The 25,125-nt window shown below is 42.6% G+C and overlaps 1 protein-coding gene across 9 annotated transcripts in view; it reads left to right on the plus strand.

Moving 5' to 3' along the window:
- LOC138753865 (gephyrin) overlaps positions 1-25,125 on the plus strand; it is a 549,882-nt gene that overhangs the window by 445,133 nt on the left and 79,624 nt on the right. For all 9 annotated transcript variants that reach the window (XM_069917383.1, XM_069917389.1, XM_069917386.1 and 6 more), the window contains one exon: positions 4,517-4,654. In XM_069917383.1, coding sequence (XP_069773484.1) covers positions 4,517-4,654 — 138 coding nt within the window. The remainder of the gene's footprint in view (positions 1-4,516; positions 4,655-25,125) is intronic.

Consider the following 25,125-nt stretch of genomic DNA (forward strand, 5'->3'; position numbering starts at 1 on the left):
TTCCCTCCATCCTTCTGTACTCCAAAAAGTACAGTCCAAGAGCTGACAATTATTTCTCATGTGCTAATCCTTTCATTCCTGGTATCATTCTAGTAAATCTTCTCTGAACCTTCTCCAACACCAGCATGTCTTTTCTCAAATAAGGTGCCCCAAAACTCTGCACAGTATTCCAGGTCAGCTCTCACCAGTATTTTATAGAGTCTCAACATTACACCCCTGCTCTTCAATGATACTCCTCCAGAAATGAATGCTTTCTTCACCACTGACTCAATCTGGAGGTTAACCTTTAGGTGTCCTGCATAAGGACTCCCTTGTCCCTTTACACCTCCAAATTTTGAATTTTCTCCTCATCTAAATAATAGTCTGGCCATCTATTTCTTCTCTCAAAGTATATGACCATACACTTTCCAACATTTTATTTCATCTGCCATCTCTTTGCCCATACTACCCGGCATACCACCTGTTTTGGTATCACCTGCAAATTTAGTCACAAAGACATCTATTCCATAATCCAAATTATTTATATGCAGTATATAAAGAAGTGGTCTAAACACCAACCTCTGGGGAGCACCACTGGTAACTGATAGCCAAGTAAAATAGGATCCCTTTATTCCTACTCTCTGTTTCCTGCCTATCAGACATTGCTCTACCCATGCTAGTATCCTTCCTGTAATTCCATACGCTTTCATCTTGTTTAGCAACCTTGTGTGTGGCACTTTGTCGAAGGCCTTTTGAAAATCCAAATAACCAACATCCACTGCATCTCCTTGGTCTATCCTACTTGTGATCGCTTCAAAAAATTACAATATATTTGTCAGGCATGATTTTCCTTTTAGGAAACCATGCTGACTTGGGCCTATCTTTCCATGCACTTCCAGGTATTCCATAACCGTAACCTTGGCAATTGACCCCAACAGCTTCCCAACCACCGAAGTCAGACGAATAGGTGTACAATTTCCTTTCTGCTGCCTTGCTCCCTTCTTAAACAGCAGAGTGATATTCGTGATCCTCCAGTCCACTGGAACAAAGCCAGAATCCATTGATTCCTGGAAGATCATTATCAATGCCTCCATAATCTGTACAGCTACCTCCTTCAGAATACGAGGGTACATTCCATCCAGGCTTGGGAGATTTATCTACCTTTAGACCATTTAGTTTCCCAAGCACCTTCTCTCTCATGATCTTGGTTGCACTCACTTCTCTTCTTAAAGAGCCATGAGAGTCCATTATGCTACTAATGTCTTCCACGATGAAGACTGATCCCAAATATTCATTCAGTTCCTCTGCCACCTTGTCTCCCATTACAATTTCCCCAGCATCACTTTCTATTAGTCCTCTGTTTACTTTGCTCATTCTTTTACTCGTTATATATTTGAAAAAGCTTTTAGTATCCATTTTGATATTATTTGCTCTCCTCCTTTCATAATTCATCTTTTCCTTTCCAATCACCTTCTCTAAGTTTTTAATTTCTTCCCAGTCCTCAATCTTCCTACTAATTTTTGCCTCCTTGCATACTCTCTCTTTTGCTTTTACTCTGACTTTAACTTCCCTCGACAACCACAATTGTGTAATTTTCCCATTCATAATTTTCTTTCTTTTTGGTGTGTGCCTGTCCTGCACTTTCCTCACCTCGCAGAAACTCCAGCCAATGCTCATCTGCTATCTTCCCCATTACTGTGCTTTTCCCACTCAACTTTGGCCAGTTCCTCTCTCATGTGACTGGAATTTCCACCACTCCACTGAAATACCGACACTTTGAACTTTAGCCTCTCCTTTTCATATTTCAAAGTGAGCTCAATCATATTATGATCATTTGCCTCCTCAGGGTTCTTTTACCTTAAGCCAGTGATTCTCAAACTTTTTCTTTCCACTCGCAAACCACTTCAAGTAGTCCCTATGCCACAGGTGCTCTGTGATTAGTAAGGGATTGCTTAAGATGGTATGTGGGCAGAAAGAAAAAGTTTGAAAACCAGTTTTAATTTTACCTCATTGACTCGATATGTGCATGGTTTCAGAACTCCAAAGGAAATGGGTCAATTACAATTTTTCTCAAAAAAATATTCTAGAGCAGTGATTCTCAACCTTCCCTTCCCGTTCAGATTCCACCTTAAGCAACCTCTTATTAATCACAAAGCACCGATGGCATAGGGATTACTTAAAGTGAGATGTGAGTGGAAAGAAGTTGAGAACCTCTGCCTTAAGCCATCTAATCATTGCACAGCACCCAATCCAGAGCAGCCTGGTGGGCTCATCAACAAGCTGCTCCATAAAGCCATCCCAATGGCATGCCACAAACTCTCTCCTGAGATCCTGGACTGACCTGAAGTTCCCATATTACTTTCATGTTCAAATCCCCCATAATTTTCATAATGCTGCCCTTCTTTATTTCCAGTTGTATTTTGTCATCCACATCCTGCTGTTTGGAGACCTGTATATTAACTGCCACAGTGTCCTTTTGTCTTTACCATTCCTTAACTCAATCCATAAGAATTCTACCACTTTTTATCCTATCTCCCTTCTTTCCATTCATTTAATATTGTTGCTAACCAGCAGATCTACGCTGCCTCTCTACCTACCTCCCTATCCTTGCAATATGTGTATTCTTAGATGTTCAGCTCCCAATGATATCTATCCTTTAGCCACAACTCAGTAATGGCCACAACTTCGTACCCTCCAATCTGTAGCTGGGCAGCAAGATCATCTACCTTGTTTCTAATGCTGTGTGCATGTAAATATAAAACCTTCAGGCCATTTATTGAATGTACTGTGTCTCTTATTTCTTGCTGCACACTATCTTCACTTGACTGCTGTTCCCCCTTCTGCACTCTGGTTTCCACCCCCTGCCAAATTAGTTTAAACCCTCTCTAACATCTATATTAAACCTGCCCACTAGGATATTGGTTCCTTTTGGGTTCAGGTGTTGCACATCCTTTTTGTATAGGTCGTTCCTTCCCCAAAAGAAATCCCAGTAATCCAAAAATTTGAAGCCCTGCACCAATTTCTCAGCCGTGTATTTATCTGCCTGATCTCACTATTTTTGCCTTCACTAGCATGTGGCACAGGCAGTAATCCTGAGATTACCACTCTGGAGGTCCTGCTTCTCAGCTTCCTCCCTAATTCCCCGAATTCCCTTTTCAGGACCTTCTCACGCTGCATTGGTACCAACATGTACCAAGACTTCTGCTATTCGTCCTCTACCCCCAGAATGTCTGGACATGATTTTAACCATCCCATACCCTGGCACCAGAGAAGACACATACCATCCAGGTGTCTTTATCGGGCTCCCAGAATCTCTTGTCTGTTCTCACGATGGGATCTTCTACCACTATTGCATGCCTCTGCACTCTCCGCTACACAGCAGAGACCCTATGGTCATCTTCAGTTAGGTCATTCTCCCCAATACTATGTAATTCAAATCTATCACTTTCTTTGGAGCTGAAATGGAGTTGCTGCAATGTTAACAAAAGTGGCCCCCAATTTGATTGTAGCAATCAAATTAGGGGCCAGTTGTTCTGGTTGAGGGGTCAATGAGTCATTAGAAAACTGATGCCTTTCGCAATGCAGCTTTCCCTTGTCTCTTTGCTTAGTTGTCAGCCTAGAAATCTCAAACCTGGAATGAAACCTAGAATAATAACTTGAAAAATTCTGGCAACAATCATTGTACCGCACTAAGGGCACTTGATCAATATTCACTGAGGAACACAAATTACCAAAGCTAGTTCAAAGCAAGACCACTCCTTGCTTCAGCTGATACAGATATACCTGCACAAATCAACAGCTAAACCTGAGACTTTAGTCGTGTACATTGACCTATACAATGACAATAGTTTCTTCATTTGACAAGCAATAAAGGAGGCAGGTTCTCTGTTGCTTTTTAACAGTACTTCTCCCCCCCCCCCTTCTCCTTTCCTTTGATGGGTAGAACTAGGGAGACTATAATGGAGAGGCCTTCAGATTGCATCTTGTACTAAAATCAAAGTTTGGGTTTTCTAAGTAAATTGGTCTGAAATATTTTAGATGATATACAGTGAAACCTCAATTTTATGTGCCCTGATTTAATGCAAATTTGGATATAACGTGATGAGCTAATGGACTTGGGTATCAGGTTATCAGGCTCCTGGCAGCAGCAGGGACCTCGGGGAAAAAATGGAAGTGCAGTGAAACCTCGATTTAGCTTTTTTCGCATTGAGATTTTATGGACCCCCACTATCACATTATAACAGGGTTTCACTATATTGCTGGATTTTTGTTTGCAGAAATTCTTACTTGTTGTTCCCAATATAAATTTTTTTTCACAAATATTGAGTAATTCAGCCACCTTGTTACCATACCAAGAAAAAAATGTCATTTGAAACCTCATTTGAGAATCCAGCACTGAACAATCATAGATTCTTTATGTCCCACTATGGTTTTTACTTTAATGCAGGGAAGAAAAGAATGTGCTCAATAGAATTTACTTGCCCTCATTATATGGAATGCAAGGAGTAAAAATCATGACCAACATTTTTCTCTTTAGGCCACAGCGCAGTTGACATCAGCAAGGTTGCACGACGGCACCGCATGTCCCCATTCCCCTTAACGTCGATGGACAAAGCCTTTATCACAGTCCTGGAGATGACCCCGGTTCTCGGCACTGAAATTATCAACTATCGAGGTAGGAGAGGGAAATATGAATTACACATTTCCAATCAAGCTCTGCATTATATCATCATTCAAAAGTTTTCTGAGGTTAGAAGTATGTGCTCATTCCTCTCCTGGGGATGTTGGAGTGGGAGTTGTGTATCAAAGAAAAATCTATTGTTATCATTTCTTAAATGCATAAATGATGACCATATGACACGCTGATCAAATGCCAATCAGTATTTAGAACAAGTATACTACTGTTCATGCTTACATATGAATTCAGTAAATTTTCCCTGGAGTTTCAATGCAAGAGTTTGTGCAATCGATCACGTCACTTTGCAGAACTAGTAATGCGAAATTCCTTGTTCAAACATTTGAACTTGTAATATGCCTTCATTGACCACCTGGAAGAACAATTGCCTGAAACGCATGACATTTTTTGGTAGTTAATAGAAGAGTCATATTCGAGGAAGAGATTGTTGTTCTAGGAAGAGGTTCTAGGAAGCTAAGGTTCATGAGATCAGAAGCATTTGTAACTCCTCCTGGAATGAAATATGTGTGTGTTATCCCCACAATAAGTTGGCAGACTTAGCAAATGAGTGCAGCCAGAGACTATTTATTTCTTTAATAGGTATAATGAACATTTTCACAACCTTTTCATTGGCATGCATTAGTATTTCTAACAATAATCTCCTCTGAACTGCTCAAAAGCAAGCAGTGTATGTCAGATATTGAACTATTTTGTGGCTCGAGAAAAATTCTTTGATGAGAATCACTTTCCAGTCCGCTGCACTGCTGCACTACACACAGATCAAAGTTAAGATTCTGCCGGCATTTCTGCAAGATAATTGCTTCTCGAATCCAATGCCAAATCAATGCTTAATTGATCCTATTCATTGCAATGGAAATTAAGTCAAAGTTCCTGTTCTTAAAATCATATTAGTTTAGTTTGCTTCAGTGAATGATGTTTTGGTGTTTCTTTACTTAACTTTTAAAAAAATATTGACTTCATTTTCAGCATTCCGTGGATATCTCAGTGCCAGGGCATTTACAAACAAATAACACAATACATAAAAGTGCTGGTGGAACTCAGCAGGTCACGCAGCTTCGGGTGCCTGAAGAATGATTCCCTCAGGGCTCAGGCCCGAAACATTGACAGCCTTTTGCTTTCCATTGATGCTGCTTGACCTCCAGCACTGCACTGGAATGCAACACCTGCAGCAGACTCCTCATTTATCCCTGATGCTGATAGTTCTTGCAGCAAGCAAAGCTGGGGATGGGGCATTCTGGTTGTCGGACCTTTCTGGACAGTTTTGAGGGCTGAGCTTTTTTACACCACCAGAGACACTGCCGTTTTTCACTCATTGTTGTTTTATTCTGGAATACTCAGATCTGCCACAAGACCATTTTCTTGATTATAAAATGATGAGGAAAGTGCAGAATTTTTGTAAAAGCTAAACTGAAACTTTTGGCATTGAGATGATCGAGCTAATTTTATTAGCTTACTCCCTAAATGATGGAAGCGCTACTCAAGCCAGGTACGCTACTGATAGACCCTCTATCTCCCGACGCGGCTGAGGAGTTCACATACTGGTTAGACTGCTTCCAGGCCTACCTGAACGCGACCAGAGACATCCTCCATACTGATGAGGTCAGGAGGTCCACATTTATTTCAAGGGTAGGAACGAAAGGGTATGCAGTCATCAGGGATTGGACTACATATAATGCTGCCATCAAGGCTTTGAAGGCTTGGTACCAGAAGACGCAAACCGAGGTCCCAGCGAGGCAACGACTCGCTCTACATCGCCAATGGTCAGGAGAGACCGTCAATGACTACCTGTTGGATCTGTGGACGTTTGCCAAGAAGAGCAGGTACGAAGCGGCTACGGGCCGCATTCGTGAAGAAGAACAGATCCAGGATACTCTGATCGTGGGAGTCCGCTCAAGGTACATGAGGCAGCAACTGCTCAAGTCAGGTAAGAAGGACCTGGCTAGCCATGTTGAACTGGCCAAATCGTTGGAACAGGCCAAGCTCATCAGTGACAACCTCGAAGCCAGCCAGCTCGCTCACCCAAGTGACCCCTTCCAAGGACCGGCTGCTCCCTCTACCCCAGCCCTAACAGCTGCTGCTTCCCGTGCTAGAGAGCACTCCCACACTAGGGAATACTTTTTCTGCGGCAAAAGCAAGCATCCCTGATCGCGCTGTCCAGCTACAGACTCAGTGTGTTCCAGCTGTGGCAAGAAAGGCCATTGGGAAGCCCGGGGAAGTCCTTGGCCTGCATCGCTCCTAGATCCGACTCCAGCCCCAAGCCATCTGCCCCTGAACCCACTTGCTGTGCTACACACTGATGGAGGGTGGCAGTGAGAAAACGGCGGGAAAAGGTTCAGCGGCCATCTTGCCGTGACTAAAATTCAAACAGTGCCATCATCGTCTGAGACTCTGACTGGGGGTGGTGGGAATGAGTTCTGTGACTCGCAGGGCACTTGAGCAACTGACCATCTGTTCTGGCAGGTGCCAGGACCCTGATGGAGACGGTATCCTCCCTGCCACCCGGGTACTCCACATATGTGTACGTGGGATTGGCATGGAGCAGTTTAACCCTTTCCACCAGGGGGTCTGTCTTGCTTCTCCTCACGTGTTTCCTGAGAAGGACCGGACCAGGAGTTGTGAGCCAGATTGGGAGTGTAGTTCCTGATGCCGACCTTCTTTTGAAATTGAATAGGAGAGCATGAGGAGTAGCATTGGTCGCAGTACATATTAGTGATGGAGTGCCATAGGAAGGACTTCCTGCCAGTGTGGGTCTGAAAGGCCTCTTGACTTCAGGGCCAGTTTGATAGCCTTCCAGACCGTGGAGTTTTCCTTTTCACTCTGCCCGCTCCCCTGGGGGTTGTAGCTGGATATGATGCCCCTCGCCAGCAGATACTGACGTAGCTTGTCACTCATAAAGGATGATCCCCGGTCGCTATGAATATAGCCAGGACACCCAAACAGGGTGAAAATGGAATCTAGGGGCTTTATGACTGATGAAGTGGACGTGTCTGGACACGGAATGGCGAAGGGGAAGCAGGAGTACTCATCAATGATAGAGAGGAAGAAGGTGTTCCCATTCGTGGAGGGGAGAGGTCCCTTAAGATCAACACTGAGTTGTTCGAAGGGCCTGGATGACTTGATCAGGTGCTACTTTGTGGGGCAGTAGAAGTGCGGCTTGCACTCGTGCAGACCTGGAAAGACCTGGTCATTTCCCTGATATCCTCCACAAAGTAGGGAAGATTGCACGCCTTGACAAAATGAGCCACTTGGATAACCCTTGGATGGCAGAACTTGCTATGCAGAGACCACAGTTGGCCGGTGTGTGCAGAGGCACAGCTTCCTCTTCATAAGGCACCTGGAGGGTCATTAAGGGCTCCTGGCCGATAGGCAATGTCATAATTGTATGTGGAGAGTTCGATCCTCCACCTAGCATTTTTGATTTTGCCCTTCTTGACATTATTTAACATGAATGTGACCGAGCACTGGTCAGTGAGGAGCATAAATCTTCCACCAGTCAGGTAGTGACTCCAGTGCCTCACGGGTTCTACAATGGCTTGAGCCTCCTTTTCCACAGATGGGTTCCGGAGCTCGTGGCCTTGCAATGTCCGAGAAAAGAATGCAACTTGCCTGCTCACCTGGTTGAGGGTACCGGCCAGAGCTACGTCTGAAGTGTCACTTTCCACTTGGAAAAATACATTCTTGTCCACCGCATGCATGGCGGTTCTCGCAGTGTGGTTTCAGAGGTAGTTAAAAGTCATTTGGGCTTCAGCTGAGAGGGGGAAATTAGTGGCTTTTAAGAGGGGGAGGGAACCTTATCAGCCTATTGAGGGATCAACTGGGCATGATATGAGAAAAACCCCAAGCATCTCCTCAAAGCCTTTGTGGTCCTGGGAACCGGGAGCTCTAACAGGGACGCATCCTATTGCATCCTACAAGGGGACCAGGAGACTCAAGGAGCCAAGGCCCTCCCTTGCTAAGGCACTCCTCCAGGATCTTCAGACCCTCTAAATTTGTAAATAATTGTATATTTTTTTCTTTTTTTTCTGAATCAATGTTCTCTGTCTTTATCCACAGATCCTTAATTCTGCAGGAAGGGGTGAATTCAGTGAACTGAGATTCACTGGTGGTGTGTTATACAGATGTCTGGCTCCGCCCCCATCCACTCATATATAACCCTGGTTTCCTGCCCAAACCCTGAGCCCCTCTGAAGACCACTGTAAGACCACACCCTCAATTATAAGCTAATAAAAGCGTATTTGTTCTCCCTCCAATCGTGAGAGCTTTTATTCATACTACACGAGATCAGCAAGCACATGGGTGCTTCTGGTACCCAGATGATCAAGTGCAACAGGCACTTGGAAGCTTTTTATCAACCTGGGTACAGTGTTTTCAGGCATTGGAATATGTCATTATTCCATCATTGTTCCTCAGTATAAATCCAAATCCCAAATGTCCGAACCAGGCAGAAGTATGGGAGTACCTCAGTCCAAAGGCAATTCAAGGAAGCAGTTAGCTGCTCTTCCCAGAGGTGAATAGGGCAGCACTGGATTGCAGCTAGTGGCAAGCCACTCATATTCTCTGTTTCAGTAAGTATTCACCAGTGATTCCTCTGTTGATGTGGCAACTCCACTGATCCTGAAATGTTAACAATTTGCCTTCTCAATATGATGCCAGACCTAAATATCCCTGGAATCGTTTAGCTCTTTATCTCAAAGCTGGCCGTCGTCGCCTTGGTCACCAGATTATTGACTTTGTGAGGTTCGAGAGTATGCAAAACTTTTTTTTTATTTTTGCTTGTGTTTTCCTAAATCCAACAGCAAAATATAATTTGAATATTTACTATGATGTTCATGTTCTCTGAACAAAACAAAAAATAAACTTTTCAGTTGTGTCTTGGGGGCTCCCCGCTGTTGAATTTGCAATTCCCTTTTTGCTGTGCTACATGAAAACAGTAATAATTCTCCTTGATTCTAAATATCCTAAATAGATGAAGGTGACTGTGTTAACTTTTCTGACACCTGCCTTGGATTCCGTTTTCCTTCACAAAGTAAAGGAAGAATCTTCACTGTTCTGTGCATTTTCTTTTTGTTGGAATCATTGTTTCTTGATGCCTGCGGTTGGTGGCAAAAATACAAAGCAGATTAGTGAAGTTTGGATTTCTACGTAAACAGAGGAGCAGGTGTGTGGGGTTAAAGCGCCTTTTTCAGTCTTGCAAATATCGGCTGGGAAAATATTCATTCTCAAAGTTGTAACTGAGTGAGTATGTGTTTGCTTCATTCACTGGATTTGAATATCACAATGTCAGCATTTATTGACTCCCCTCAAATGCCCTGAGGGGATGAGCTATCTTCTTAAACTGCATGTTCCAGTACTAACCCATCCCAAACAGTTAAGAGTCAGAAGAATTGTGCATCTGTTAAAGGTGAAGCAGCAAATAACTTCTAGTCGGGTGTTCTGCATGACTGACTTTGAAAGGGGCTGGATGTGGCTTATAACCTGGGCGGCTGATTAGCAGCTGACCGGGTGTAGTCTGATCTTCCTGCAGGTACAATGGTCATCCCCTGCAGTAGGCTAGTGGTGTATCACCACAGTGTATTTACTACTGTCACCACATCTGCAGTATTTGTATCTTTGTTTCTTTACCTTTGCTACATAAAGGACATTGTTTGACCTGCTGAGCTTCTCCAGCATTTTGTGTTCTTACTTCAACCACAGTGTCTACAGATTTTTAATGATTTACTTCTGACTCCTACAACATTGTGAAAGCTCTTAGAGGGTTGCCTGCCCTGGTGTCGAGGCTATCCATTCCCACCCGGGCCCCAGCCTCGACACCAGGGAGCCCCCAGCATTACAGCTGCTCACTGATACACTGATCTTGCCACAGACCCCAGAGAGTTCCAGATTCAACAGCCACCCACTCCCATCCAATCTCTGACCAACCCCCCCACCCCACCCCACTCACCAGAGCTACTGATGCCTTGACTGCCAACTCCAGTACTGGCCCTGCAGAAGATGATGCCGGAGCCTCCCTTGCTGACTCGCACCATGTAGCTGCTGACACAGACTGTTAACAGAGTCCTGACCTTGCTACTGGATCCCATTCACTTAATCCCTTCACCATTCCTTCCCTATTCTCCTACACCCCTTCCTACTCCACCCTCATCTCCCCCTCTCTGCCCCCTCTTCTCCCCTACATCCCAACCCTCAGACCTCATTTCTTCCTCCCTCCTCTCTGGCTATCCCCCTATTCTCCTCTTCCTCTCTCTGGCTACCCCCATACCCTCCTCTCCCACCCACCAAACCCCGTGACCTTCCACACCTCCCGCCCCTTCTGATGTCCCCTATTCCCTCCTTCCCACCCTTCTGTCCTCCCCAACCCCCTTCCTCCTCCCACAGGACCCCACCACTACACATGTCTCCAAAACCATCTCCAACCTCATCACCTCCCCTCCATGGCTACCAACCTCATTCTCTCCCACCCCCCCGTTTCTACCTCCTTCCCAAGATACTCAAACCCAACCATCCAGGTAGATCCCATATTTCTGCCTGCTCCTGCCCCACCGAACTAATTTCATCTTACTATGACTCCTTTCTCCCTTAGTCCAATCCCTCCCGACCTACATCTGTGACATGTCACGTGCCCTCCAGCCCTTCAGTAACTTCAGATTGCCCGAACTGGACTACCTCATCTTCATGATGATGTCCAATCCCTTTATCCCTCTATCCCCCACACAGAGGTCTGAAAGCACTTCACTTCTTCCTGCACCAAAGACATGACCAGTCACCCTCTATCTCCACCCTCCTCTGCCTGGCAGAACTTGTCCTCACTCTAAATAATTTCTCCTTCAACTTATCCAACTTCCTCCAAATCAAAGGAGTAGCCATGTGTACCTTTATGGGTCCCAGCTATGCCTGCCTGTTTGTTGGCTTTGTGGAACAATCCATGCTGCAAGCCTACACAGGCAACACCCCCCCCCCCCCCAATCTCTTCCTCTGGTACATAGACAACTACATCGGAGCTGTCTCATGCACCTGCGATGAGCTTGTCAGCTTCATCCACCGCGTTCAGCTTCCACCCTGATCTCAAACTTATCTGCTCCATCTCCGATAACACTGGATCTCCCTGTCTCTATCTCGGGAGACAAGCTTTCCACTGACATATACTGCAAACCCTCCAACTCCCACAACTACCTGGACTACACTTCCTCACACCTTTACACCTGCAAGGATTCCATCCCCTTCTCTCAACTTCTTCGTCTCCCCCATATCTGTTCCCAAGATGAGGTCTTCCAAAATGTCTGCCTTCTTCCAAAAACATGGGTTCCCCTCCACCACCATCAACTCAGCCCTCACCCGCATCGCCTCCATTTCCCGCTCATCTGCCCTGGCCCCCTCTGCCTCCAGATGCAACAAACATCGAATTCTTCTCATCCTCATCCACCACCCCACCAGCTTCATCATCCAAAACATCATCCAGTGGAATTTTTGGTACTTACTACAGGATCCCACCACCAGGAGGATCAACATGTAGGTTCCTGACTCCCTTTGGAAATTAGCCTAAAAAATATTTTTAAATATCTAAACCTCCTCATTTTACATCTATGTTGCCTCCAAAAAAAAGTTATAACAATGACATCGGGACCTGACGAGAAGACAGGAAGAAAAAAGATTTTTTTCTTGGAGAATTTTAGCAGAAGAAATAATATTAAAATTGTGGGCCTGTCAGAAGGGAAAGAAGGACCAGATGCAGCTCCTTTCTTTTTTCAAGATTGGTTTCCTAAAACTTTTGGAGAAGATAATTTTTCAGAATAAGATTGAAATTGAGAGAGCTCATAGTGCCCTGAGACCTAAACCCTCTCCAAATCAGAAACCACGATCGATATCAATAAAGTTTTTGCGTAATCAAGATAGAGAGATGGTTCTGAATTTGGCTGTGAAGAGAACGAAGGAACAGAAAGGTCCTTTGTTATGGGAAGGGGAGAGGATCCTGTTTTACCCTGATTTGAGTGAGAATGTTTTTTTTTTATTTTTTTTTCACACCATAAATCACATTAGCCATGATGTACACTTTTTCTTTTTCACACATATACAGTGACTTTTTCTCCCCCCACCTCCCTCCTCCCAAGCCACCCCCCCACCCCCCCCTCTCATCCATTTTAGGTATACAATCTAGGTTGCATTAAACCCGTCAGACAATGTTGTCATTCAACAAAAATACACCAGAAATTCTACTGAGTCCATTCTTTTCTTTCCTTCTCCTTCCATCAACTTAGGTAATGTTTGTCCCCGGTAGGTTTTCGCTATTTAATTTATTGTATTTAATGTAAGGCTCCCATACTTGTTCGAATATTTCAATATTATTTCTTAAACTATATGTTATTTTTTCTAATGGAATACATTTATTCATTTCTATATACCATTGTTGTATTTTCAAATTATCTTCCAATTTCCAGGTTGACATAATACATTTTTTTGCTACGGCTAGGGCTATCTTAACAAATCTTTTTTGTGCATCCTCCAAATCAATTCCAAATTCTTTGTTTTTTATGTTACTTAGGAGAAAGATCTCTGGATTCTTTGGTATATTGTTTTCTGTTATTTTATTTAATATCTGATTGAGATCATCCCAAAACTTTTCTACTCTCTCACATGTCCAGATTGCATGAATTGTTGTTCCCATTTCTTTTTTACATCGAAAACATCTATCAGATACTGTTGGGTCCCATTTATTTAACTTTTGAGGTGTAATGTATAGCCTGTGTATCCAGTTATATTGTATCATACATAACCTCGCATAACTTCTCCCATGTTTCCTTTTTTATCTTTATATTTAAATCTTGTTCCCATTTTTGTTTAGTTTTACGATTTGTTTCCTCATTCTCCTTTTCTTGCAGTTTAATATACATATTTGTTATAAATCTTTTGATTAACATTGTATCTGTAATCACATATTCAAGGTTACTTCCCTCTGGTAAACTCAAATTGCTTCCTAATTTATCTTTCAAGTAGGATCTCAGTTGGTAATATGTCAGCGCTGTATCTCCAGTTATATTGTACTTATCTCTCATTTGTTCAAAGGATAAGAATCTACTTCCTGAAAAACAATTTTCTATTCTTTTAATCCCTTTTTTTTTCCATTCTCTAAAGGAAAGGTTATCTATTGTAAAAGGGAGTATCTTATTTTGCGTCAATATTAGTTTTGGTAATTGATAATTTGTTTTATTTCTTTCTACATGAATCTTCTTCCAAATATTGAGGAGATGATGTAATACTGGAGAAGTTCTATTTGTTGAAGAGAAGGAGAGAATTTAATACTGCTAAGAAAATATTATATGAGAAAGGTTACAAGTTTGTACTTCGATACCTGGCTAATTTGAAGATTTTTGTACAGGGACAACTAAATATATTTTTTACCAACTTTGCGCAAGCAGAAGAATATGTTCAAAGTCTTCCTCAGGTTCAACCTCTGATTACTATGGACTTGATTGGATGAATCAGTTCTTTATTTTGATGGAAAAATTTGGTGATTTATTTCTTCCTTTATATTAATCAATTGATTTAAATGATTTAAGCTTACATATTGAATATACCAAGGGAATTAGGAGGAGTGGGAGGTGTTGATTTCTGCAGGATTATGTGTGTGTTTGTGACCATGGACGGGAGATGGTGTTGTTTTGGACACTACTTGTTTGGGAGGTTTTTCTTTGTATTGTTATATATTATTGTTTTTCTTTTTCTGTCTTTTTTGGATTGCCGGAGGAGGTGGGTGCCTTTGCCATCCTCCCTCCCCCTCCCCCCCTCTTTTATTCAGAAGCCTGGCAGCATTTTCTTGTACCTTGATGGAAGGCTCAAGACCAAAATGCTGGTTCTGTATCTTTACCTTTGCTACATAAAGGACAATGTTTGACCTGCTGAGCTTCTCCAGCATTTTTGTGTGTTTGTGTATTTACATAATAATCAGATGTGTACATAAAGACGCATTCAGCAGAATGCCCTTTGTCTAGTACAGTCAACACCATTATCCCATCAAGGCTGATCAGCAAACTCCACTGTGTACCCCACTGTGTAATTGGATCCTGAATTTCTCCACCATCAGATCACAGTGAGGATTGGTAAGAACATCTCCTCCACGATCTCCACCAGTACTGGATTATCACAGGCTGCATTCTTGGCTCCTGCTCTACTCACTTTACACCTATGACAATGTTGCTCGGTATGACAACAACACTATTTACAAATTTGCTGATTATACTACAGTAGTAGGTTGTATAAAAAGGGGTGATGAGTCAGCATAGAGGAGGGAGATTGAAAACTTGGCTGAATGGTGCACCAACAACAACCTCGTACTCATTGTCACCAAGGAGCTGAATGTGGACTTTAGGTGTACAATCAAGTGATCACGAGGGAAGAAAATTTAAATTCCTGGAAGACACTATCTGGGAGGAGCTTTCCTAGACCCAACACACGAAAGTCATCATTAAGAAAGCACGGCATCTCCTCTTCTTCCTCAGGAACTTGCAAAGGTTTAGTACGACATTGAAAACTTTGGCAAACTTCAACAGATGTGTGGTAGAAAGTGTGCTGCATCACAGCCTGGTCTAGGGACCCCAATACATCACAGGAAAATCTCTCCCCTACTTGGAGAAAATCTTTATGGAAAGCTGCCTTCAGAGAGCAGCAGCAATCATCAAGAATCCACCATGCAGGAAATGCTCTGTTCACTCTGCTGCCAACAGGAAAGAGGTACAAGTGCCACAAGACTCGTATCACCAGATACAGAAGCAGCTGCTACCCCTCCATCATCAGATGCCTCAACAACAAACCCACTCAGGGACTCATTTAAGGACTCTTACTTGTGCACTTTATAGTTTTTTTTTTCTGTATTGCACAGTCAGTTTGTTTACATTTCTATCTTTATCTTGAGTATATATTTTGCAAGTAGAAATTCTGACTAGCTCTCAGGAAAAAGAATATCAGGATTGTATGTGATGTCATGTATGTACTCTGACAATAAGTTCGAACTTTGAATATAATTGTAAATAAAGAGATAAATATTTTGGAATGATTTACTTAGATAAAGGTTGAAGGCTGGGAAGTTCTGATTTTGTTATTCCTTTACTGCCTACTTGGTGATAGTGGGCAAAAGATATTGTGTGTTGGATGGAAAGGGTCTTCTATAATTCTTTGAGCCCTATTTCACCAATGCTGCTAGCAAATGTCATCAATAGATGAAAGGGAGCCCCCAATGATCTTCTGATCTGTATTGACTTTCAGTCCAATGCGTTGCAGCTACCATACCAAACAATGATGCAGGCAGACAAGACACCGTGCCCCGCAAAATGTTGTCAAGATGGGGCCCACTAGCCTTGCCCTCCTCATCCTCCTTAGGAAGTGTTGGCACTGCTGCAGCCCTTGGAAAAAGCCATCATGGTATGATTGAATTTCTCATACAGATGGAGGGTGCAATAGCATATTATGCTTGAACAGGGGAAACTACAACAGGATGAGGGAGGAATTGGTCAGTGTGGACTGGGAACACAGGCTAGTTGGCAGAACAGTTGAGGAACGGTGGAAGACTTTCAAAGAGATTTTTCACAAGGCTCAACAAAAATATATTCCTGTTTAAAATAAGGGCAGTAACATAGAAACATAGAAGATAGGAGCAGGAGTAGGTCATTCGACCCTTCGAGCCTGCTCCGCCATTCAACGAGATCATGGCTGATCTTAAAGTTCAGTACCCCATCCCCGCCTTCTCTCCATAACCTTTAATACCCTTATACTGAAGAAATAGATCTAATTCCCTCTTAAATATATTTAATGAACCTGCCTCTACTGCCCTCTGTGGCAATGAATTCCACAGATTCACCACCCTCTGGGTCAAGAAATTCCTCCTCATCTCGGTCCTAAATGGTTTGCCTATTATCCTCAAACCATGGCCCCGGGTTCTGGATTTTCCCATCATTGGAAACATCCCATCTGCATCCATTCTGTCCAGTCCTGCCAGAATTTTATATGTCTCTATGAGATCCCCTCTCAATCTTCTCAACTCCAGCGAGTACAATCCCAATTTGCGCAATGCCAGCCTTGGTTAAGGAAATAAAACAAAGTATAAAATTAAAAGTCACCAAGAGTAGTGGGAAACTGAAGGATTGGGAAAACTTTAAAAGGAAACAAATGATAAGGGAAAAAGGATTATGAAGATAAATTAGCACAAAATATAAAAACAGATAGCAAAAATTTTTATAAATATATAAAACGGGCGAACAGATGTTTTGTGTCAGTCTTCACGGTGGAAGACACGTCCAGCATGCCAAAGAGTGGTAATAGGGATGTGAAGGGAGGTGAGGGCCTTGATAAAATAATTGTTACAAAAGAGATAGTGATGAGCAAACTAATAGAACCGAAGGCGGACGAAATCCCCTAGTCCTGATGAGATGTATCCCAGGTACTGAAGGAAATGGCGGGAGTTATAGTCAATGCACTGGTAGTCATTTATCAAAATTCTCTGAATTCCAGCAGATTAGAAGAGAGCAAATGTCACACCATTTTTTAAACAAGAGATGTAGGCAGAAGATGGGTAACTATCGGCCAGTTAGCTTAACGTCTGTAGTCAGGAAAATGCTTGAAACTGTTATTAAGGATGAAATAGCGAGACATTTAGAAGGCAGCATAGATTCAGAAAGGGCCGGTCTTGTTTGACAAACTTGCTGGAGATCTTTCTGATTTTGTTATTCCTTTACTGCCTACTTGGTGATCCTAAATTGAGTGGAAAAGCAAATTGCACAGAGGATGTTGAGAGGCTGCAGAAGGATCTAGTTACGTTAGGTGAATGGGAAAAGGTCTACCAGATGGAGTACAATGAAAAGTAAATGTGAGGTCATCCACTTTGGTAGGAAAAATAGAAGAGCCGATTATTATTTAAATGGTGAAAAATTGCAGCCTGCTATAGTGCAGAAGGACTTGGAAGGGCTTGTGCTTAAATCACAAAAAGTTGGGTTGCAGGTGCAACAGGTTATTAAGAAAGCAAATGAAATGTTGGCCATTGCTAGAGGAATTGAATTCAAGAGCAAGGAGGTCATGCTGCAACTGTACAAGACTGGAGAGGCTGCACCTGAGGTACTGTGTGTAGTTCTGGTCTCCATATTTGAGGAAGGATATACTGGCCTTGGAGGCAGTCCAGAGGAGGTTCACCAGGAGATGAGGGGGTTGACCTACAAGGAGAAACTAAATCCCCTGGGATTATATTTACTCAAATTCAGAAGAATGAGAGGAGATCTTATAGAAACATAAAATTATGAAAGGAATAGATAAAAACATAGTTTTTACTGGTAGATGAAACCAGAACTAGGGGACGCAGCCTCAAGATTCAGGGGAATAGATTTAAGACGGAGATGAGGAAAAACTGTTTTCCCCAGAGAATGGTGGATCTGTGGAATCTTTTGCACAGGGAAGCAGTTGAGGCTTCTTCATTAAACATTTTTTAAGGAATGAAGGGATATGGGGAAAAAGGCAGGTAAGTGGAGTTGAGTCAATGATCAGATCAGCCATGATCTTATTGAATGGCGGAGCAGCTCAATGGGCTGGATGGCCAACTTCTGCTCTTATTTCTTATTTTCTTATGTTCCTGACAAATGAATAGGGGTGGGTCCAGGAGAGGTCATCTTTTATATGCACACCAAGGAACTTTATAAAGCCATTGATTTGTAATGGAGAGTAGTTGACCTTTGTCCTCACGAAGTCCACAATCAACTCATTTGCCTTGTGCCTGTTGGAACTCAGGTTGTTCTCGCACCATTTTATAAGCCACCCAACTTCTTCCCTGTAAGCCAACTCATTGTTGTTGTCGATGAGGTCAACGACTGTTGTATCATCTGCAAACTTGACGATTCTGTTGGAACTGAAACTGGCCGTGCAGTAGTGAGTCCAGCAGCATGAACAGTAGCAGGATGAACACGCAGTTCTGAGGTGCATTAATGCTTAGCGTGATGGGACTTGAGATTTTGCTAAAGTTCAAACTTATTGTCAGAGTACATAATACATAAAACCCCTGAGATTCATTTTCCTGTGGGCCAGATGGAATTTCTACTTATCATTAACTGTAAACTGTACACATGAAGAAAAACTGTGGAACACAGCAAAAAGTAAATATTGACTAATAAATAGTGTGCAAATTAAGAGCCCTTAAATGTATTCTGAGAGGAAAAGGAACTGAGTAGCAGGCCAAGATTGAAACCAACCTGGACTGACTGGTTTTTTGTCAAGAAGACCAGAATCCAGTTGCAGAGAGTATGCTGAGGACAGCCTATCCACCTGTCTCTAAGATATGTAGACTTCCCAATGCATTGAGTATTTCACTGGACATTTATTAGCTTTTCTCCTTTATTTGTTTCATTTATCTGGGTGCTCTTATCACATCCCACCTCCATGCATTCCCCATGTCCAAGTTCAGTTTTAGAATAAATGACCACCAGTTTGAACATCTCTACCATTTCTGATTTCTCACTGTTCCCTCATAGTCTTGGCCGCTATTAGTTCTGGGTATGTGCAATTACTAGAACTGTTTGTCCATAAGTTTTCTTCTCTTTGGCTTGGCTTCGCGGACGAAGATTTATGGAGGGGGTAAAAAGTCCACGTCAGCTGCAGGCTCGTTTGTGGCTGACAAGTCCGATGCGGGACAGGCAGACACGGTTGCAGCGGTTGCAGGGGAAAATTGGTTGGTTGGGGTTGGGTGTTGGGTTTTTCCTCCTTTGCCTTTTGTCAGTGAGGTGGGCTCTGCGGTCTTCTTCAAAGGAGGTTGCTGCCCGCCAAACTGTGAGGCGCCAAGATGCACGGTTTGAGGCGTTATCAGCCCACTGGCGGTGGTCAATGTGGCAGGCACCAAGAGATTTCTTTAGGCAGTCCTTGTACCTTTTCTTTGGTGCACCTCTGTCACGGTGGCCAGTGGAGAGCTCGCCATATAACACGATCTTGGGAAGGCGATGGTCCTCCATTCTGGAGACGTGACCCATCCAGCGCAGCTGGATCTTCAGCAGCGTGGACTCGATGCTGTCGACCTCTGCCATCTTGAGTACTTCGATGTTAGGGATGAAAGCGCTCCAATGGATGTTGAGGATGGAGCGGAGACAACGCTGGTGGAAGCGTTCTAGGAGCCGTAGGTGGTGCCGGTAGAGGACCCATGATTCGGAGCCGAACAGGAGTGTGGATCGACAATGAGATAGACAACAGACTCGCCAAGGCAAATAGCGCCTTTGGAAGACTACACAAAAGAGTCTGGAAAAACAACCAACTGAAAAACCTCACAAAGATAAGCGTATACAGAGCCGTTGTCATACCCACACTCCTGTTCGGCTCCGAATCATGGGTCCTCTACCGGCACCACCTACGGCTCCTAGAACGCTTCCACCAGCGTTGTCTCCGCTCCATCCTCAACATCCATTGGAGCGCTTACATCCCTAACGTCGAAGTACTCGAGATGGCAGAGGTCGACAGCATCGAGTCCACGCTGCTGAAGATCCAGCTGCGCTGGATGGGTCACGTCTCCAGAATGGAGGACCATCGCCTTCCCAAGATCCTGTTATATGGCGAGCTCTCCACTGGCCACCGTGACAGAGGTGCACCAAAGAAAAGGTACAAGGACTGCCTAAAGAAATCTCTTGGTGCCTGCCACATTGACCACCGCCAGTGGGCTGATATCGCCTCAAACCGTGCATCTTGGCGCCTCACAGTTTGGTGGGCAGCAACCTCCTTTGAAGAAGACCGCAGAGCCCACCTCACTGACAAAAGGCAAAGGAGGAAAAACCCAACACCCATCCCCAACCAACCAATTTTCCCCTGCAGCCGCTGCAATCGTGTCTGCCTGTCCCGCATCGGACTTGTCACCCACAAACGAGTCTGCAGCTGACGTGGACTTTCTACCCCCTCCATAAATCTTCGTCCGCGAAGCCAAGCCAAAGAAAAAAAAAAGAAAAAAAAGTGGCAAAGTTGGCACTTTTGTTATTGTCAAGGCTGTGTAGCATGCAAAATCCACTGAAAATGTTGACAGCTACTCTAACAAACATTACAAAGTTCTACTCGGCAATAAAAATGTGATCTGAGTTATTGTGCTTGGCAGAATAGTTTTCACTGTCTATATTCTGTTCATGTGTCCTAGTTATCATCTGTTGATTTGTTGTAGTGGCTCAGTTGGAGCTGTTGCAGTGGTCTGAAGCATAGTTGAAGAATTTTTACAGGATATTACAGCCTGTTGAGAGCTGATTCTGCTGTAGTGCAGACATACCATGCAGAAGCAAGATGTGTTGTGTAGATGACACCCTGATCGATTGGTGTGATTGTTCGAAAGGCTAGCTCTCTTTACACCTGCTTGTACCAGTAATTAAATGCCAATAGACTGGGTAACGTGCCATTGTGAATGCTCGTGAATTGGCATGCAGGTGTCAGATCACACCGGGATGGACCACCTGCGTGCCAGTTAGCCCAGTGTGAAAAGGACAATTGTCAGCTCTTCTTTAGTTGCCATTCATCCTGACACACATAACAAGTCGGCTTTGGCACCTCAATTACTATATTTGTCTCTGAGTTAATTTTCACCCAAGATTAATCTCTCAGATGTTCTGTCCATAAATAATGAAATTCATCATCTTGTTCTTGAGCAGAAGGCAAACTGTTCGCACTATGTTTGCAATAATACAATGCAGTGCGATTTATGTAGAATTGATTTGCTTCTGCAATCCTCAAGTCTGAACTGGAATTTTGTAAAGTTGCTCCATCATTAACTAAAATGTGAAGAAATTTCAGACAGCGACAGTAAATTGTCACACAACAGAATTGTAAGACATATTCAACATCTGAGACCATTTGACTTCTGTGGCAGCTTTTCCCCTGACAAAACTTGTATTCTATAGTCTGTTGCCAAGAACTTTAATGAGCTCTTTTAGTTCCATAAGATCAACATCACAAAGAATCAGGGAATGAGAAATTTACTGACAGCTGCCAACAAAAACTTCAAATCCAAAAAAATCTGTGCTAATTTTGATCCAAGATTCATGTGCCTGGACAGTTTTAATTAGTGTATTCGCAAGCATTTCCCTAGGATTCCTAAATCCAAGAAAACCTTCATCTGAATAAATTATTGATTGAAAAGTTAAATATAAAATATGTATAATAATGCATGTGGAAGGACTGGAAGGCTAAATTGCATCTATTTTAACGCAAGGAGCTGGATTAGTAAGGTTGGTGAACTTAGACATTGTTACGCAATTTGAGTCGTGAATGAAGGATTGTGGGAAATGGAACAAGGGAACTCAGCGTTGCAGAATTTAGATGTTTCAGGTGTGGTGGAGAGGATGTAAACGGCATCCCATTGGGATAAAGGAACACCCATGGAGACAAATCACAGGCAGCTACTTCACCTGGATGGATTGTTCGGGTCGTGAAACAATAACCCTCGAGATCTGAAACCAAAATGTGGAAATGCTAATTCATCTTTTTTGTTTAACCATGGAAAATCTTTTATTATTGTGGACCATATTCAAATGTTGTCCCAAGGCTTCATCTTGCAACATGAGCCTTGAGATCATTACAGAAATTAGTGTAAATAACAGAACTGACTATGGTTGATCATGGAGAACAACTTGATCCCAATAAAGAGGGATGGATGTGAAACAAGATGGATCTCTGTCTTACTGAAGAGTTCAAACCCTAAACCTTGACTAACCATTCTTATGCACAATAAAATACAAGGTTACTGGAGGAACTCAGCAGGTGTCACATTGTCCATAGGAGGTAAAAATATATAACTAACATTTTGGGCCTGGATCCTTCTTCAAGGTATGATCAGAAAGCATTCAGGCACCTGAATAAAATGGCTGAGGAGAACGGAAGAAAGGGTGGGAAGGAGCACAGGACAACAGACAAAAGGTAGTCATTAGACATGGATAGCAGGACAGGAGAGGAAAGGTCAGAATTGATTGAGGGAAGGGGTGGCTCTGAATGAAGAACTGGAGGAAAGGAGACAAAGGGATGGGGGTTAACTAACAGAAACAGTAGAAGTTGATGTTTATGCTATCCGATTGGAGGGTGCCCTGATAGACTATGAGGTGTTGTTCCTCCAATTTGCGTGTGGTCTCAGTTTGGCGGTGAATATCTAGACTAACGTTACAATGAACTAGGGTTTTGCAGTTCAATTTTCCTTGCCACCTCATTTAATCATAATAAGAATAATTACGATGGTCCCAGTGCTCACTTTGAAGCCATATTTTAAAGCTTCTATGCAGATGGGAACAACAATTTCATTTGCCCTTTTCAGATTGAGTATGCAGGGAAAGTTTGCTTCTGCGTCTCTTTTTGATGCTGTTTCCTCCTCGGCCTCTGTTAGAACAAGGGCATCCAATGAATTCCTACAAGGTTTACAAAATGCTGTTATAATCAGGATTTTTCTAATAAAGCATTAATTGGCTGCATGAGCGTGTTCTCATCATACTTCTGAAACAATTTAGAGAGCTGTTGGAACCTGGAACCTGTCACACTCCAGTGTATGTGGGTGTATGCCATCCCTTGTGCTGTTTCAAGAATTCTTGCATTAATGAATTCGACCAAATATTCCCTCTGGCTCAACTTTCCTTCACAATAAAAATAAATACATTGTTTGGAGCAATTGTCAAAAAACCACAATTTTCAAGTTTTAATTGTGTTCCCTGGTTTCAACATAACCTGAGAAAACTCTCAATTTCTTTTGGTTTAACTTGAATCATTCCCCATTTGATATTCCACAAGGTTTTTGACTAATGCTTATGTTATTTTGTAAACACAACTCAGTGACACAAACTGCCAGGTTCAGAGAATCAACTGTGTAAAATGAAGCTGGGTGTGAATTCAACTGTCAACAGTACACCAGGCAGGTTTGAGGACTGAACAGAAATGTTTTCTGTTCCAAAAATATCAAATGTTGCCACATTTGGAGCCAAGGCTACTTAACTTAGAGTGTCCAAGCAGTTTTAATTTTTGGTTATATTTTATTTCAATCCAAACATCCTGAAAACAATTTTGAACATTCTTGGTGAATGAATTGATGGCAAGAGTCAAGCTTACAGAAGTTACCACTCAACAACTGAAGCCTCAGACCTCATTTTAAAACAACACAAAACATGAAGCAAATCATGGTGTTGGCTTTGTTGTTCTCAGTTCCCACCCTATCGTTGAATAATTTTTCCACCTCCAGCTTCGTTATCAAATACTTACATTGTTCTGGCATCCCCATAATTTTACAGGCTAAGTGTTTTCAGTCCTTTTCGTAGAGGGTCAGGGTTGTTCAATAGATTGCCTTCTTCCTGGCTGTTCTTTTAGCATTCCTCCGGGGTGGTTTGTTCAAGTCAATTCGTTGTTCCATCCTTACACGTGATTTTTCCATCTGACAAGCAAATTTACTGATAATCTTCATGGAAATGCTGTCCAGAAGATTGGGACCCAAATCATAGTTTAACATTATTCTTATTGCCCAATAATTTAGAGACATCATCCAGTGATTCCTGGATGTTCTCTGGTATTATTCCCAGATTCACCTTACCAATGGTCCTGTCAGGTCTCTTGAGCAGTGAATCATTTATGGTAACCTCATGGAGCAAAGGCTTGTTGGTCTTCTTTAGTTCTTTTATTCTTACCTCAAAGCTTCTGAAGAGTTCTCCTTTTATCGGAAATCACTCTGATAATTTTGGAAAAGTATTCTGAACTAATTCAAAGTTCAGATTTATTATCAGAGTATATGTGATGAAGTTTCAGAAATTCTAATTTTTAAATGAGAAGTGACCTCTTTGTGAATAGTGATGTCTATCCTACTGGCACTTGAGGCCATCATCATCAGTCCATCCATTTTGACCAGAACACCACTGTTAGAGCTAATCAATAATATGAGGCAATTTGGTTCTTGGTCTGAGATTTTATATTTCTGAGTGAAAATCTCTAAGCTTCGTGGTAAATGATTGATGTTGCACAACTGACATTGGGACAAAAACCACAAAGTTCCTATGAGAACCTCGACCTGCTTGCCCACTGTAGAAAGTTAATGTCATACTTAAAATTGAATGACGATAACTGCAAATTGTGTTTTCAGATTTTTAAATATCTCCAAAATGTGCATATTGAATGCTTCTTTTTTGAAAAGTTGATTCTGGGATTGTTTACTAAATTTATATTGTACTGAATGACCAGCTTATTTACGGACAAGTTAATTCTAGCCATGACCATTTAGCCTGATACCAGACCTCAGTCAGTGCAGATTGACAAAAACATCTCCGCCACCTTCTCCATCAGCACTGGAGCACTGCTCGACTTCTATGACTGTGTGGCTTGGTACAACGACAACACCATAGACAAGTTTGCTGAAAATACCACGGTAGTGGGCTGTATAAAAGGGGGCGATGAGTCAGTATACAAGGGACAGATTGAAACCTTGGCTGAATGGTGCACCATCAACAACC

The sequence above is a fragment of the Narcine bancroftii genome, chromosome 2, assembly GCF_036971445.1.
Source record: "Narcine bancroftii isolate sNarBan1 chromosome 2, sNarBan1.hap1, whole genome shotgun sequence".
Classification (NCBI taxonomy): Eukaryota; Metazoa; Chordata; class Chondrichthyes; order Torpediniformes; family Narcinidae; genus Narcine; species Narcine bancroftii.